Here is a 17,346-nt window from a genome sequence, read left to right on the forward strand (position 1 = left end):
AGGTGGGGCCGCCAGCCCATCAGACCAACCCCGTGGCCCTCTGCAGGTTCTCCCTCCTGGCCGCCACAGGCCAGGCACACAGTTTAGGTGCTCCATAACAGAAGGACATCCACATTCAGGTCCACCTGCTGCTGCACTCCCACCGTGAGACTCACTCCCCCGATGGCTCTCACAGCCCCTCACCCCAGCACATGACTACCACCTCTGCATCGGCCAGGAACACTGCCAGTGGGGAGCCTCTGCCCGGGGGCACCAGAGTCTCCAAGGCACACGAGGTCTCCTCTCCAGCACAGAGATACTCCTGCCTCCAACATACCACAGCTAGAAACTGAAAGCAGCCTGATTTCTAGCAACAGAGAGATGAATAAACCACAATGTATGCAGTAGACAAAACATCAGTCACTTACTACAATGTGATGGGAATAATATCCAGAATACATAAAGAAGGCCTACAACTGAACAAAACAACAGCCCAATTCAAAAAAGGGCAAAGAACTTGAATATACATTACTCCAAAGACATACCATGGCCGATAAGCACATGAAGAGATGATGATTAACATCACTAATCATCAGGGAAATGCACATCAACACTACAAGGAGATACCACCTCACACCCATGAGGATGGCTATTGTCAAAAACAACAGGTCTTGGTGAGGAGGTGAAGAAATCGGAACCCTGGTGCACTGTTGGTGGGAATGCAGAATGGTGCAACCTCTGGGGAAAATGGTATGGAGGTTCCCCCAAAATTAAAAACAATTACCATGTGGCCCAGCAATTCCACTTCTGGGTATATGCCCAAAAGAACTGAAAGGAGAAACTGAATTGAATTCAGAAAAGAATTGAAATCAAAGAGATATTTGTATACCCATGTTCACAGCAGCATTGTTCACAATAGCTAAAACATGGAAGCAACCCAAGTGTCGGAAGTGCAGTATATACACATAATGGAATACTATTCAGCCTTAAAAAGGAAGGAAATTCTGACACACACTACAACATGGATGCACCCTAAGGACATTATACTCAGTGAAATAAGCCAGTCACAAAAGAACAAATATTGTATGATTCCACTTCTCTGAGGTTCCTAGTGTAATCAAATTCATAGAAAGAGAAAGTAGAATGGTGGGTACCAGAGGCTGGGGGAGGGGGACAAGAAGCTGTTGTTTAATGGGTACAGACTTTCAGTTCTGGAAGATAAAAGAGCTCTGGAGATGAATGGTGGTGATGGTCGCACAAGGTAAATATGCCTAATGCCACTGAGCTGTACACTTAAAAATGGTCAAGACTGTAAATTTTACGTTATGTATATTTACCATAATTAAAAAATGCACAAGGCAAATTACAGAAAAAAATACTAAAAATTACAAAATGGCCAATCCAACTAGAAAAAATTAAACGAGAATGCACCTTTCAAATTAACAAAGATGTTGTAAATGACAAGTCACCTCAGGTCATGAGGAGGTAGGAAAGCAAGCAGCGCCTTAGTTCTGCGGGTGTGCACATCGGCACGCCACTCAGAAACAGCATGTGGTGACATGTGAAATCAAGAGCACTAACAAAGGCCCTATGCATTTTAGGGACCAGAGTCTACTGAGGAAATGATCAGAAACGTGCACGAACATTTAAGCACAAACATAGTCACCCCATGTGATTTAAGATGCAAAAGAAAAATACATATTTATATATATGTATGTTATGTGTGAATAAATAAGTAAAACAAACAAAAGGATTACACGCAGGCCAGTGAGCATCCCCTTTGACCTGCCAAATCTCTGAGAAACTGACTCCACACACAGCATTCCGAATCTGAGGAGATGAACTTACAGCGACAACGGGTCTGAGCCACCACGTGACATGCTCTGCCCTCCCTGCAGGCAGAAGCGTCAGCCAGTGTAACCACTTCGGAAACAGCTGAGTGTGATCTGTGTGCCCTCTGGCCCGCCATTTCACTCCCGGCTCGTGCTCCAGACACACGTGCACAGGTGTGTGCCAGGAACACTCTGCACTCTTGCTCAAAGGTGCCCACACGGGAAGCCCGAATGTCACCAACACGAGCGGGGGACAGGCTGGTGTGCTCACACGGCAAGGAGGCTAGCAAACTGGAGCGACAGCAGACGGGCGTCACTGCCCGGGGCCCTGACAGCTGCTCTGGGACACAGGTCCAGAGACGAGGGAGACGTGCTGGACGGCGTCCCCGGAAGGGCACAGCGAGAGAGGAATGGGCAGAGTGCATTTCTTAGCTTGCGTGGGAATGGAGCAAGTGGCAGCCGCTGTACACTGGCTTTCCGAACTGTTACACGCTGCCGTGTTGAGGCTTCCGTGAAGCACCTGTAGGTAAGATGCTCCCTGAAGCGTCACTTGTAATAACGAAACTATAGCACATGCCCTAGATGTTAAATAAACTCCAGAACCCTCGGTGTCACAGAACACTCGAAAATGCTATGTGGCTGTACACGTGCACACATGCACGTGCAGACGCAGAGGCATGCAGGCACAGAAAGCCCATCAACCACAGGCAATGGTGGCCCCGGATCCTGCAAAGCAACCGTAGAAGAGCTGTTTCTGAGACAGCAGGGATCTGAACACGGGCTGGATACAGGCTGGCATGAAAAAATTTTTGTTAATTTTGTTAGGTACATTAACGGCACTGTGGTTATGACTTTTCACAATCCTGTATCTGCTAGATAATGAAAAACTTAAATATGAAATAAAATGATGCCTGGGATTTGCTTTAAAAAAAAAATTACAGCCCCTTACAAAAAAAGGAGGGAAGAGTTAGATGAAATAAAGTAAGATGTTGGTAACTGCTGAACTGGGTACATGAGCTGCATTAACTAGTCTCTCTACTTCGGCGTAAGCTTGAAATTTCCCCTAATGCTACATTTTTATAAGTCCACAGACATGTCAGGATGACACTAAAAGAAGAGCGCTCCTTGCTGGTCCTGTCAGAGGATGGGTGCGGGGGAACGTACGCCATGCATGCCACTGGGGAGTGACAGGCAAGAACTCAGCGTGGCCCCACCTTTCATGGACAGCTTCCTGGCTCTCTGCTCCACACTTCTGTCAAGGTTTAAGCGGCAAAAGCAGGGCGAGCACCAAGCTGCTGCAACCCCTCACAGAGCCCCCAGCGCTGCCCACACCCCTCCCCATCCTTCCAGCCCGGTGACACGCGACCACAGAGCCACGCCCGCCAAGGTCCCAGAGGTCTGAGGCCATGGGGACAGCAGGCCACACCGTGAGGGCACGCTGCTGGGTCTGGGCCGTCATCCTCAGCCCCCAGGGATCACAGAAGGAACCAAGACATGAGCCCCTGCCACAGAGACTCCTGAGAAGAAACCAATCCACCAAAGAAATCACAACCCAGAGATAAACGTTTAAGTGAGAAAATAACCTAACTACACGAGCGGCGTCAAGCTCCATCAGGTAATTGAATCTGGGGAGGGCACTACAAACTACAGAGGACTCCCCAATAACACGAGAGCACCTCAACAGCAGCAACAGGAAAATCAGAGCAAATTCTCCCCTAAACAGCAGGAGATTCCAACAGAAAGAGCAGTGTGTGCCAACCACGCAGACAGAACGCGCCCGACGGCAGAGACTGGACACCAGGGCGGCCCAGGCCACGCCACGCAGGGGTGACGGCACTCTGGGTCGGGGGAGGGAGGAGGGAAGACTTCCTTCTGTGTGGTCGGGAAGGAGCTCCGAAATTCAGAATTCCTCAGGGCCTTCAGCAGGCATCGGGGACCACGGTGTGCCCCACAGGGACCCTGGAGGACAGGATGAGGCCCCTCACCACGTGGCTCCCCAGGGCTGGGCTCTGTGGCCGCTGGTCCTCTGAGGTCCCACCAATCAAGACCCTTCCCCACCTCCATTCTGGTCTCAGCACGTTTCCCTGGCACTGCCAGAGGCTGGCTGACCGTGTTCCCATCCAGAGCCCAAGAGCAGCGCCAGCCCCAGCGCCGGGTCACAGAGAACAGCTTAACTCACGGGGCCACACTGAGGCGACACACAGGCTTACCGTGTTTTCACAGTTTAAAGAGTTTTATAAATTGAGACAAAATCGACTAGGGTCAGGCAAGCTGGGCGACACTTATTGCATACAAAGATGTTAAAAAAAAATCACAGTTTTGATAGTTCTGCAAAAAAAAACTTAGCAAATTTACAACAAAACTGTCAAGTAATTAAGGCAAGGCACTTCACACATGAACTTAAACTGCTAATTAAAATCCCCTCGCTTAATTGACTACATTTGCATATCATTCAACTTGGGAGCATAATTTTTTTAATGGTTTGGGTAACACGGTTGTAACACCAGGAAGTGGGGAGGCAGCAGGTGAGATGGAGCCAGCAGCACCAGGCACTAGCCCAGGCCCCCAGCCACAGTGGAGAGGAGGGGAGACGCCAGCACGGAGACCCCACCATGGCCCGGGCTGGTGATGGCACCTCCCTGTTGCTCAGCACCTCTGCCTCGACCTCCCCAGCAATGAGTGCACATGGGACATGCACTCATGGGACGTGTGCACTCATCGTTTCTCCAGGGAGAGGGCCCCCAGCTTCCCGAGAAGTGCAGCCCAACTGCCCCCCGTCTGTCCTGGCTCCTCCACGCGCTCGTCAAGCGCCGGCCCTGCCGTTCGAGATGCACTCACCCTACTGGTAGCGATGGGTCAAAATCCGGACAACCATGCTCACCCTCCACAAACAAGCACGAGCCCAGCCAGCACAAAGGGCCTTGCTCTGTGGCTGGGGACAGGGGGCCACAAGGTGGGAACTATGAGGCTGGGAGCACCACGCTTGGGGAGGGGAGCTCCCTGTGCCCAGGGGCCCAACCAGTGCCCAGACACAGGAGAGGGCAGGCACCAACCTCACCAAGGTAGGCAGGCTACGGTCGACCAGGGCTGCTCGGGGCCAGGCTGTGCACCGTGAGGCCCAGGCAGGCGAGCAGGCCACAACGTTTCGGGACATGTACTTTCAGTGCAGAGTCTACATAAAGACTCTGCAACAATTGGCACTTTCCCCACAGTTGGACCTGCATGAGGCACAAAGCAAGAAGGGTCTGCAGGGGCAACAGCCGCTTCTTGCTCTAATGGTTTAAGTGTAGCAGTGCACTGACATGAAAGGAGAACGGTGGGCAAACAGAAGCCCACGTCCACAGGGATGGGCAGACGGCGCGAAGTGGTGCCCCAACAGCTGCAGCTCTGTGGAACCACGAGGGCCAAGGGGAGAACCACAAGCACCATAAGCAAGAGGGCCACGAGAACCACAAGCGCCACGAGAACCACAAGCGCCACCACGAACAGGAGGACCACAAGCCCTACCACAAGCAGGAGGGCCACAAGAACCACAGGCTCCACCACAAGCAGGAGGGCCACAAGTGCCACAAAAACCACAAGCACCATTCGCAAAAGCGGCTCCACAGCAAACTCCACCTCTGCAGACAGTGAGATGGTGAGAAGGTCAGGTCTGAGAAACAAGCACACACGACGTGGGGAGGAGACCACGGCCTGGCACCAGCTCTCCCAGTCACTGCCGCTTTTGATGTGGACGCCTCACCCGCCAGCCAGGTCTGAGCCGCAAACCAGCGCCACAAGGCTGGAATCATGAGAGGAAAGCTGAGGTGCCAGCGCACAGACATGGAACGTGCATGAGAAACTGGCGATGCTCCCTAGGGAAACTGAGATGTTGGCCCCAGGAAAGCGCAGCCACTCACAGGCCCCATAACAGGTTCTCACAGGTCACCCAGACACGACTCACCTCCGGCCTCACTGGGCTCGGTTCCCTGCTGGCTGCTGGTGCTGGGCGTGGCTGTGCTCGCCTACAGGATGTGCTCCAGCATTGGGGGTTGTGTCCTGCACATGAGGCAGGACAGACCCTCAGCCCTCCCGGGAATGCACTCCCTCTTCCAACAAGCTGTGTGGCCCAGGAGAGACCCCCACCAGGCTGAGAAGAGTGCGGTACAGAGGAGAACGTGCTGCCAGGCCCAGGCTCCAGGCAGGTCCCCAGACACCAAGACACAACGAGACGGCTCCTGTGATGACGCGGCCAACAGCTCCTCCGGAGCAGAGGGAGGCCTGGACGGGCACACAGGACAACCTGACACCTGGTGGGTGCCCCCAGGACACGTCCACCACCCCCACCCATATTCTTACTGTGCTTCTGGCATGCTTAGCCCAGCTCCTTTGTACCACCACACCACAGGGGTTTGGACCTAGGGGCTAGGGAGGCACGGCTGAGCTGCCATCGTGTGATCGCCACCGCACACATGGCTCAGGGGTCGAGTTAGGAGGAGAAGGGCCACGCCAGAGCCCCACTGGTGCCCTGGGCCCTCAGATCACCTGTGCTCCAAAGCATCCACACCTTTGCTAATAACGCTCAGGGCAGAAGGAACCCGATTAGGGTGCCGATCAGCACCAGCTTCCCTCCCCGCAGCAGCCCAGGAGTGGCCCGCCGCCACGTTTCTCTGCAGCAAGCAGCACACTGGGCCCTGCAGGAAGCTATCTTCAACAAGAGGTATGTCTTTCAAAGTACCCAGCCAATGTCCCAGTGGAAGCCAAGTCAGGGCGTGGCGAGGCTTCTTTCGTTGGGCCAGAGATGGGGGTGCCATTGCTCAACAAGCAGCAGCAAAGTGTCCAGCAAGGAACCAGGCTTGAAGCACCCCCACACAGATCTGAGCAAGCCACCTTCTTCCAACGTAGCACAGAGGAGGACGAGTGACACCCCAAGGACGTCTCAACTTCACTCCCAAGAAAGTTTCTCAATCTTTCCTTTTCTAGCCAACAAGAGCAGAGCTGCCAATAAACCTTGACAATTAGTGATTTCATGCCTCCAATGAGTCATTCAATGAGTATTTATTCCGGGCCCGGAACTGCAGACCCAGCCATGACCAAGCCCCCCGCCCCCACAAGGCTGACAACACAACCACGATCACACAACCCCCAGGGCTGGCCGCAACAAGGGCTCCCTGGAGAACCAAGACCGAAGGGCAGGCTCGATGGCTGCAGGCCATGTGGCCCAGAGAGAATCATGCCGAGACTTCCTAAATTACTATCTGTAGCTGCAAAATCAAGAAGTCACAGCATTCTTTGAATCTTTGTAAGTCAAAACAGTAAAATCAGAGAAGACACAATGCCAAATACCAAGACAGAACTGCAGTTGTCTCCTAGGCTCATGCCAAGACCCCTCTTGAAGCCCCCCATCTGTTACCACCCACACAAAAGCCACAAGGATTACCCAAACCGACAGGAATTTCAAGCGAAGGCCAGAGCAGCGCACAGGACACACACCACAGGTGAAAGGCGCCACGTCACTGGCGAGCCCGTGGACTGCCAGCGGGCTGCCTCCCCCCGGCAGGTGCCCTGGCCACTCTGGTCCTTCCTCTAGATGTTGTTCTCATCCCCCACCATCTTATTTAAAATTCACACCCGAACCCAAGTCCTTCGTGTTAGTAAATAAGTAGACGCAAACAATTGCAAGCCCCAGAGCTGGAGGACCCCCAGGAGCCCTCATCTCCCAGGCTTTGTGACCAGCAAGGCCACTCCACCTCGCCTGGCCACTCCAGCAATGCTGCCTGGAGAAACAGTAAGTCTAGTGCGACAAAACGGGCTCACAGGCTGTCCTCAGTGCTCTGAGAACAGGTCTCTTCTAGAACCGTCCTCTATTCACAGAAAAGCTGCCTAAGAGCTGTTGTTCACTCTCCTGCCCGCCCTGGGAATGCGCTCGGTGCTTCCAGAGCACAAGCCACACCTAGTCTACCTGGGGGGCCCCAGCCCCAAGAGCGAGAGGTCAGGCAGAAGGCTGGGGGACCTGAGCAGTGCACCTGCAGGCAGCACAGTGGCCACACGGCCCCCACAGCCCACTCCACTTCACTCCCACAGACATCGTTTGTGGCTCTAACCCAACGCCAACCAAAACCTGCTTCAGACCACGGGTGGCCACAGCAGGGAAGAGCCGCACGTGGCCCCACATTCCCAGGAAATGACCTCCTGTCCCTTCTTTGCAACTCTGATCAGCCCCCCACACCTGAGCCGATTAATAAACCAAACACCCACGGGCAGGAGGCAGGCAGGGAACGCCGGTCACGGTCTCCAGGCTGCACCGTGCTCCATCCTCACCCACCCCAGCCAGCTGCCAGTGGCCGCCCAGCAGGAGGGATGGGCCCTTAGGAAGAAGAAAAGCGCCCTCCTCCTCCTTCCGCTCTCACAGATATTAAGGGAAATAATTCAGCCTCTGTATTTTGACTCAAAACAAAGAAACTTTTTAAAAACATTTCAGTTGAAACTTGCCTAATGCTTCCAGTGGAGAAATCCTCCCTGACTTTCGCAATCCTTAGAAAGAGACACACTACTGCTGCTTGTGTAACAGTCTCCAGGCCACGGAGAGTCCGGCCACCGGCCATGGACACCTCCCGCCAGACAGCCAGGGCACAGGGCCCCGGAAGCACTGCCTCCCCAGGCCCTCCCTGCGCCCAGCGGGCAGGCCAGGGGTGCGGGGCAGCACTCAGCTCAGCCAGGGCGGGGCTCGGGCACCCTCCCCCAGACTTCCTCCTGCCCCTGTCCCGTCTGCCCTCACCCGACATCTCAGACACACATTACACAAACCGGCTGCAGGGAAGGTTGAGAAACCGAGACGCCTCAAGTCCATAAGCCTACCCTCAAAGCCCCATGCTGACTGAGGGACCCTGCAAGGGCAGCAGGAACAGAGGTGAGGCCCACTCAATGACCCTGCTGCCCTCAAGTGAGAGGCTGGCACTAGGGAAACCCCAGAGGTGAGGGGCCCATCCCAGCTCCAAAGGAAGGTCCTGGAAACTAGCAAGACGGCTGACAGATGGATAGACGGACAGATGGACCACACTTGGAAAACACCTAAACATGGCTCTGCTCACTCCAGACAGACGGAAGGCAGCTAGGTGGCCTCCCGCACCCTCCCCGCTCTCGCATAGCCAACAACGGGTGCAGGGCAGAAACCAAGGCCTCGCTTGAGCTGCTGTTTCCCCCATTTGAGAAGAGCTCCCCAACCCCCGACCTTCACTCTGGGGCCAGACTGACTGGAGCCCAGACCGACTCGCACACCCTATCCTCCTGCATGGGGGGCTGGGGCCTGTCTAGGACCCTCGCCTCGGAGCATCACTAGAGATGGCATCCCACCTTCTCAGCCAAGCATCTGAAGCCAGAAGATCACCACGGAGCCCCCCGAAAACCCAGAGCAAAACAAGCGGCAAAGGGACAGCTGACCCTCTAGATCTCTACTCAGACCTGACAGCACTGGGGTGAGCACAGCTGCTCCTTCCAAGACAAGGTCTTGGAAGAAGTGCGGTCCCAGTCCATTCCAGCCTGATGGAACATTCCTGATGCCATTCCTTCTTGTGGTAATTTCAGCTCAAAAGAGCAAAATGCATCCCACTCAGAGAGGGTTCCTAGGCCAGGAGAATCCTCCTGGCCTCTGCAGCTAAAAGCCGAAGTCATTCCCCAAAAGGGACCTCAAGACTCAATGCTTCTCAACGCTGAGGGCCTGGCTGGGTTTCTGCTTTAAGAAAACACTGCCCTCTGACCAGGGAAGTCATCAGATAACACAGGGAAAACCGTGTCAACGTTAGGAACTCTGAGAAATCAGTAGTCAACGCTCACGCAGCACACAGAGAGGCCATCAGCCCACAGGGCCCTAACACACATTGACCCACACGACAAGGGCAATCCTATGGAAAAGACGGCTCCAAGAACTGGGGTGTCTGAAGGACAAAGACACAATAAACTCACACAAGCCAGGCTCTTCAGGCTGGAGTCAGAAGACGCAGAACAAGCAGCAGCCCCCGGAAGCCTGTTTCTTGAGCATATGAACGTACACGAGTGTCAACCCTGCTCGGGCCCCAGGGAGGGAGAGCACCGCCCCGTCCTGTCCTGGCCTGCAAGGGAAGAACCTGGTCACCCAGAGAGAAGGCGTCCTGCGGGGCAAGGAGGGGTGCCCCAGGCAGCTGCCAAGCCTGTGGCACCAACGTCCCCCTCTATGACTGATGTCAATCTATGCTACTAAAAAATTAGTCCAATTTAGCCCCAATGTCATTAGACAAGCATGCGAGAGAGACATAGCCAACGGGGCAGAAGAAAAGAGAGGACGACAGTGCGGGAGGCTCTGAGGTTCCATCTCCTCACCACACGTTCTCAGCAGCAAGATGACATGTCCCCACCCCACCTGTGACACTCGACACCTAAACACGCTAGCGAAATAAAACATTATCAATTCCTACAGTTCCCATCTCATACATGCGAAAACCGAGGCACAGCGAGATTAACCGACTTGCTCAAGGTCACACAGCCAGTGAGGGACCGAGTGGGGATGTGGGAGCAGCCTCGTGGGGTTCCACAACCAGGCTGGCCCAGTGCAAGACACCCAAGGACAGCAGCCAGAGGGACCTAAGAAGTGGCTCCCCGGCATCCCTGCACTTTCTTTGGATCCTCATAACATTAGAGGACAGCACCGAGGAAGGCCGCCAGCCTGCACACAAGGACACGCCACCTTCACAGGATTTCCAGGCTCGAAGCTGGAGCCCCGGCCTATACTCAATTCCACACTGGGACAACCACGGGAACCATGACCACCGTTTCCTGGCCACAAGCAAAGCAAGGAGAACAAAGGCAGTCGGACATCAGGGCCAGCACGAAAATCACCGACCCCTCCCCACCACTGAGGTCAGAGAAGCGCTGACTGAGTCTGCCTGGCAGAAGACCAGCCGGACACCTCAGCCCCCCAACACCCAAACGCACTTCAGCTCACTTCACCTCACCAGAACCCAAGGCCCCAGGGCAGCCGTGTCCCCTCCAAAGAACAGTTCTAGCACGTTCTTTGTTCTTTCCTGTCCTCATCCTCGGTAGATCAAGAATATTAAAATAAGCTACAAAGGAAGTGAAGAAATCAAAACATATCCCACGAATAAGCTGTCAAGAAGCAGGTGGGAGGAGCAGGCGGAGACAGGCCGGGTGCTGGGGCAGCTCCTTCCAGAACTGGTCCCGCCAACTCTGAGGCTGAGACCCTGCTTCTCACGTGGTGCCACTGGCATGCAGACAGGCACGCACGCGCTGCGCTGGGCGGATTTACCGGGCCCATGCCCCCCAGAACTCCCAAGTGCACAGTCTCAGAGCCAGGCAGCAGGCAGAGCCCCGAGAACAGGACGAGGGAACGAGGCCAAAAGGAAGGGTGCCCCCGGAGGTGAAGGAGCCGGGAGGAGAGCAGGTAGGAGCTCACGGAGGCGGGGGGCCTGGCGAGGTCCGGGGAGCACAGGAGCAGACGCCGGACGGTGCCAAGGCCTGGAAGGAGACACGCCGGACCTTGCGCCCAGCCCACCACAGTGAGGACAAGGCTGGACTGGCACTTAGGCCTGAAGACCCTAACCGCTTACAAGCAGCATGTCTTGCACATTACTTGGAAAATTTGCTTTCTATCAGTAAATGAGATTTCTGAGCACCACTGGGGAGAGTGTTGAAGAAGGAAGAGCAGCACTGACCATCTGTTGCAATGACCAGAGCAAAAGCGTACTCTACCCTCTTCTCTGTGACTGTGGCTCAGGGAACTGTCCTGCCTTCTCCCCAGGCAGTGCCTGAGCCCTCGAGCTCAGGCCAGGCCTTCCCTGAGCCTAAAGACACACTCACCCAGAACTGCAGGGCCTGCTGCAAGGGAGCCTGGGCCCGGGTCTGCAGCTGTGACAAACAGCCAACCCCAGGAAGACCACAAACATACACGTGACCCAGACTCGGACACAAACACAGACAGACACACCCTCATAGACAAGAGCCTCTGCTGTCCGCTCTGCAGGCAAGTGACGTGCCACAGCCTCACCTCCCAGCTCATCCGCCGGGACCCACCACAATCCTGCACACGGGGCTCCCTCGGGCCACATACAGGCACCCCAAACAGAAAGGCCCCAGTTCACAGGGAGCGCCCATCAGGCCACCCACAGCCAACTCCCTATCTGAAATAAAGGGCCCAGCCAGCCTGCTGGGAATCTGCCTTTGGCCTTTGCCACCTGCATCCTCCCCCACGGCATGCTCCCCACTCAGACCATCCCTCCTGCCCAACCCCAACCACACAGTCTGCAGACAGCTGCCACCTGGGCACTGGCCTAGCCAAGGGCAGAAACACCACGAGCACACGCACACGCTCACATGTGTGGCACCCCCTCCAAGCACAGGCGACAGGCCCCTTGTTCTCCAGCCCCTCCTCCGCTCCCAGAGACTCTGACACTCCACTGGAGGGGCGCCCAGAGAAAACCGGGCGGGAGCATCTATTCACAGATTTAGAAAAAAAAAGTTTGATGCAATAGCTGAATTAATTAGGCCTCCCAAGAATAGCTAAACCAATGCAGCATTCTGTGTGCGCAATTTAATAAGCCTAGATATTTAAAATGAAAATCACAAATAGCTAGGGAGAGAGAAAATACTATGAAAAGTTGGTGAAGACCCCAGTGGATGGTTTTGGCACCTAGTGGCCCAGGAGCTGCCCGGCCGATCACAGATCCTCCGCCTGGCAAACAACAGAGCCTCGGTCACGGCCCTCCCAGCCGCACCCTTCAGCGTTTCAGAGAGAAGAACAGAAGGAAACACGGCGTCCAAAACAAATCGCAAGCCGTTGGCTACTCCAACACTTGACCAGGCCCCAAGCCCAGTGCCAAGTGGCCCTCACCCCCGCACAAGGGACTCTGGGATGCACTTACTGGCAGGCCCACAGAGACGCACAGAGCTGGAGTCGCAGAGTCTCGGCCCCCTGCCACCTCAGCCTGGACACCTGGCTTCGTTTTTGAGTCTGTCTCCAAGAACCTCAAGGCACAAACAGGCCCCACCTCGCCAAGTTCTGTCTGCTGGAGACCATGGGCAAGCACCCCTCTGTCTGCAAGCCTAAGAACTTCGAGACGAGCGCAGCGCCCTTCACCCCCACCCGGTCTGGACACCTCCTTAGGACCCTGAGGAAGGCCTGAGGCTCCAGCCTGGGCCCAGTCGGAATCTAACTTCCCAGGACTCAGGGCACAAGCACCCGAGGCCTGCCGTTCCTGGTCCATCTGGGTAATGGCTGTGGGCCTCAAAAAGGCTTCTCCACCCACCAGGCCTGGCCCCAGACCCCCAGGGCCCCTCACACTGGGCAAGCCAGTTTGTCCTAGGGGTCCACCAGAAGGTCCTTCCTTCCACGCTACATGGCCATTGATAGCAACTAACACTACCCTAGATTTCCTTAAAACAAAACAAAACAAAACCCTACAACATCAGAGGAGGCAGAAGCGCACGTCCTAGCCTGCTGACACACAACCCCAAGCCCAGGAAGGCCCCCCACCCTTTCCCAGGGACTGGCCCCTCCTGGTGCCGCCTCCCCAGCTTCCAGACCCTGGGGCCCAGCTTACCCAGCATCCCACCATTCCTGCAGCCAAGGCTGACAGAGACACTCACCCGGGGCACCCGCCGCTTGTACTTGTTGCCGTAGTCGAACTTCTCCTTCACGTCGTCCAGGCAGCGGCCGAGGCGCGCCTGCTCCTCCTTGCCCGTGTAGTCCTGGCTCAGAAGGATGTAGGCCCGCCAGTTGGCCGAGTCGAAGCCCCAGTGGCAGGTCCGGTTCTCGAGGGCCTTGTGCGAGTGCACCACGAACTTGTGCGGTGGGTACATGAGACGGCAGTCGAGGCACTGGATGCAGGCGGCGCTCGGGCTGCTGTAGAGCTCGGGCACCAGCAGCCCCTTGCACTTGCCGAAACACTCGTGATACACGCGCACGCTGCGCTCGCTGAGCTCCAGGCCCAGCGCCAGGCTGGCGGCCAGCTCCTTCTTGCAGGGCGGCGGATAGGCGCCGCCGTACAGCAGCGCGTTGCACAGGCGCTCGGCGTCCGTCTTGGTGATGAGCCCGCACGAGGGCGCCGAGAAAGGCAGGATGCCCATGACTTTGAGGATCTCCAGCTGGTCAGCCGTGCAGCGCGAGCAGTAGATGTGCAGCTCGTCGCAGACCGAGTTGATCTGTTGAAGCGAGAAGTCGCGCAGCACCGAGTTGAGGATCTGCGGCAGGCAGAGGCGCTTCTCGCCGCCCACCACGAAGCACGAGATGGTCTCCCCCTCCAGCACGGTCTCGCAGCGCTCGGTGGAGCGGTCGGACGGCATGAAAAAGGGCCCGGGCAGCACGGGCGGCGGTGGCTGGATGGCAGGCAGGTGCAGCACGGGCGGCGGCTCCGCAGCCGCGGGCACCGGAGCTGGCACCGCGGCCGCGCCCGCCTCCTTGGCGCTCTCCTTCTTGTAGGCCTCCTGCGCCCAGCGCGCCGAAAAGGCGGCCGGGCCGCCCAGCGAACTCATGGAGCTCAGGTGGAACTGCTCCAGCGTCTTCTGCAGCCCCGGGTGCGGCTGGAAGCCGCCGCGGCCGCCCGCCGCCGCCTCCATGGTGCGCTCCTGCTCCCCGGGCCGCTCCCGCTCCCGCGCGCCCGGGCCCCCGCGGCCCCACCGCCGCCCCGCGCGCCCCGGCGGCGGCCCCGGCCCCGGCCCCGGCCGCCCCCGCCGCCGGCTCCCGGCCGATCACGGCCGCGGCCTCGGCCTCGCCCGGGGCGCGAAGGGGAAGGCGGGCGGGGCGAAGGGGTCCCGCCGCTGGAGCCCGCCGGTGCCCGGGCCCGGCGCCACATCCACGCGCCCCGCGCCGCGCCCGCCGCCGCCCGGGCCCCCGCGCGCCCCCGCGCGCCCCCGGCCCTAGGCGCGGGGCATGCCCCAGCGCGCGCCGCCAACGCCAACGCCAACGCTCGCGGGCCCGGGGCTCGCGGGGGCGCGCGGGCAGGTGCCGGCGCCGCGAGGCGCGAATCGCCGCGGCGGCCGAGGCCGAGGGGCCCGGGAGGAGCGGGGGCGCGGGCGCGGGGCCCGCCGGGCCGTCCTCGCGCGGCGCGCCGCCGCCGCCGCCCCGCTCCTCCCACCGCGCGGCGCCCGCCCGGCTCGTCCCGGCGGCGCTGGCCGGCCGCGTCGCGCCCGCCGCCGGCCGCCCCGGCCCGGCCCGGCCCGCGCCCACCCCGCCGCCCGCGCCGGCTCCGCGGCCCGCCCGCGCCCTCCCGCCCGTCCGCCCGCGCGCGCGGCTTCCGGGGCGGCGGGAGCGCTGTGGCGGCGGCCCTCAGAGCGCGGCGGCGGCGCGGGGCTCGGCGCACATCCTCCCGGCGGCTCGCTCCGGCTCGGACTGAGCGCCCGGCGCTGAGCTCACACCGCCGCCCCGCCCCGCGCCCCGCGCCCCGCCCCGCCCCGCGCCGCCGCCCCGCCCCGCGCACCGTCTGGGGCCGCGCGTCCGCCGCAGCCGAGCGCCGGCCAGGAATGCGACCGCCTCCCGGCGCGGCTCTTCCAGGAACGCGCGCTCCCCCGCCCGCGCCCGGGCCGCTCGGCTGCGCTCGGGCCCGTCCGCCCGGGGCTCGGGCCCGTCCGCCCGGGACTCGGCTCCGCTCGGATTCGACTCGGCCCCACTCGGCTCCACTCGGCCCCCGCCCACCTGGGACTCGGCCCCGCTCGGCTCCACCCACCGGGACTCGGCCCCGCTCGGCCCCGCCCGCCGGAAGGCCGCTCGGCGGGGGCGGCGGCGGCGCCCGGGGGCCCCCTTTCCGGCCGAGGCCGCTTCCTGCGCGGCTGGGAAGGCGCCCGTCCCGCCGCCGCCCGGGCCTAGAAACCCACACGCGGCCCCCGCCACAACCGCAAACCAGCTGAGGGGCGGGCGGGACGGGGCTGCGCACCCTCCATCGTACCCCTCGCGGCCCCCGCACGACGGGGACGCCACACGCACGACAGGGCCTCCGTGCAGTATAACCCAAGGTCCACCTAGGACGGGGACGCCACAACACAGTGGCGGTAACTGCGAGTGAGGGTTGCAGCACCCCGGGGCCCCACACAGGAGACACCGCGTGCAACGTGTCCGGGACCCCCGCACCACGCAGGCGCGGCACAACCCCACCCCCACCCCGGGATGATTGGCACGCAACGCCAACCACTCCGCGCCCCTGCCCTCTGGTCCCCGCCCCGCGGCTGGCGGGGCCGCTAGCCAGCAGCTTCACCCCGCTGCAGTCCCAGAGCAGCACTGCTTGCTCCACGGGGTAGGGCTTTGTGCCTGAGATGGACGGCCCTGCGTCCAGGAGCTGTGCCCTGTGCACGCCGGCCAGGTAACTGCTAGGGCCAAGCCCAGGGTGGGTCCTCAGGAACCTGGCTCCTTCGTGCCTCGGGCAGGACAGCGTGACCCTTAACCTGCAGCCTTCCCTGCCGAGAGCCACTTAGACATCTGCAGGGCGCCCAGAGCGTGGCCAGAGTGAGATCACACTGTCCGTCCTTTCACGCACTGGCTGTGTCGTGGGGGGAGAGACAAACCAGAAAGGGGCCGGTGGGAGAAGACGGGCCGAAGTTGGACAGGCTAGCCGAGTGGCCCCCCGGGGGAGGCAGCATCCAGCAGAGACCCCGAGGGTGGGGACTTGAAATCAGAGGAACAGTTCTGGCTGTGCTCAACTCGGGGGCAGAAGGACAGTCCAGCTGAGCTGGGTAGTGGCACCTTTTCCTCCACAAGACAAGGGTACCCAAGCTGCCCTGAGCCTTGGGCAACACATGGGGGATGCCTGCAGTGCTAGGCAGGGGTGAGAGGGCCATGCCTGCGGCAGCCTGGGTCACCTTCAGCTTGTCACCTTCTGCTCCTACCCGCCCCCCCCCCGAGTGGAGGCTGGAACGGCCCCCAAACCAGCACTCCTGGGGGGCAGCACCTGCCCCAGGGAGCCAACCCAGCATCCCCGCAGGCCTCGGTGGCCCCTGAGGCGTGGGCAGGTGTCAGGATGGGCAGCTAGGATGGACAGGTGACTTCACACCTGCGTGGCTGAAGACGCAGGCCGGTGCCTGGTGTGGGGAGCCTTGAGATTCAGGGTGCAGTGCCCCGTGTTTACAAATCTGATCGCTCCTCACCGTGGATGTAAACCCTCCCCCACCCTCGCCTGTGCCCTAGGGACTGTCCCTCCTTGTCATCAGGATTCCCGCTGTCCCTCCCACTCTTTGTTTCGATGCCCCCAGCAGTCGGCAACCCCCAGCACGAGGCCTCTCTATGTGCACAAAGAAGAAAACTAGGAAAAGGGTCTTTAAAAACCAAAGAAAAGTGACTTATTTGTTTTTGAAGATTGTTTCCTTGGCCCACATTTGGACTAAAAAAGTTTATATTGCACCTGAGAAAGTCAATTTCTTCCACGTGGATTTGAATCCCAGGCAGCTCAGGCAACCTGTAATCCAAAGAAGGTGGTTGGAGCACCAGAGGGCTGGCCAGGAGGGGTTTCTAGCCGGGTGCAGAATTCCTTCTGCTCTTTTGGCCAGGCAGGTGCTCCCAGGAGGACCCTGAGCCCGAGGTCCC

The 17,346-nt window shown here is 59.1% G+C and overlaps 1 protein-coding gene across 1 annotated transcript in view; it reads right to left on the reverse strand.

Moving 5' to 3' along the window:
- SKI (SKI proto-oncogene) overlaps positions 1–14,443 on the reverse strand; it is a 77,581-nt gene extending 63,138 nt beyond the window's left edge. The window contains exon 1 of the mRNA XM_004425502.3: positions 13,425–14,443. Within this exon, the coding sequence (XP_004425559.2) occupies positions 13,425–14,393 (969 nt within the window). The 5' untranslated portion in view covers positions 14,394–14,443. The remainder of the gene's footprint in view (positions 1–13,424) is intronic.
- Positions 14,444–17,346: the final 2,903 nt, after the last annotated feature.

This window comes from Ceratotherium simum, chromosome 22 (assembly GCF_057802395.1).
Source record: "Ceratotherium simum simum isolate JZ-2026a chromosome 22, ASM5780239v1, whole genome shotgun sequence".
NCBI classification, from domain to species: domain Eukaryota; kingdom Metazoa; phylum Chordata; class Mammalia; order Perissodactyla; family Rhinocerotidae; genus Ceratotherium; species Ceratotherium simum.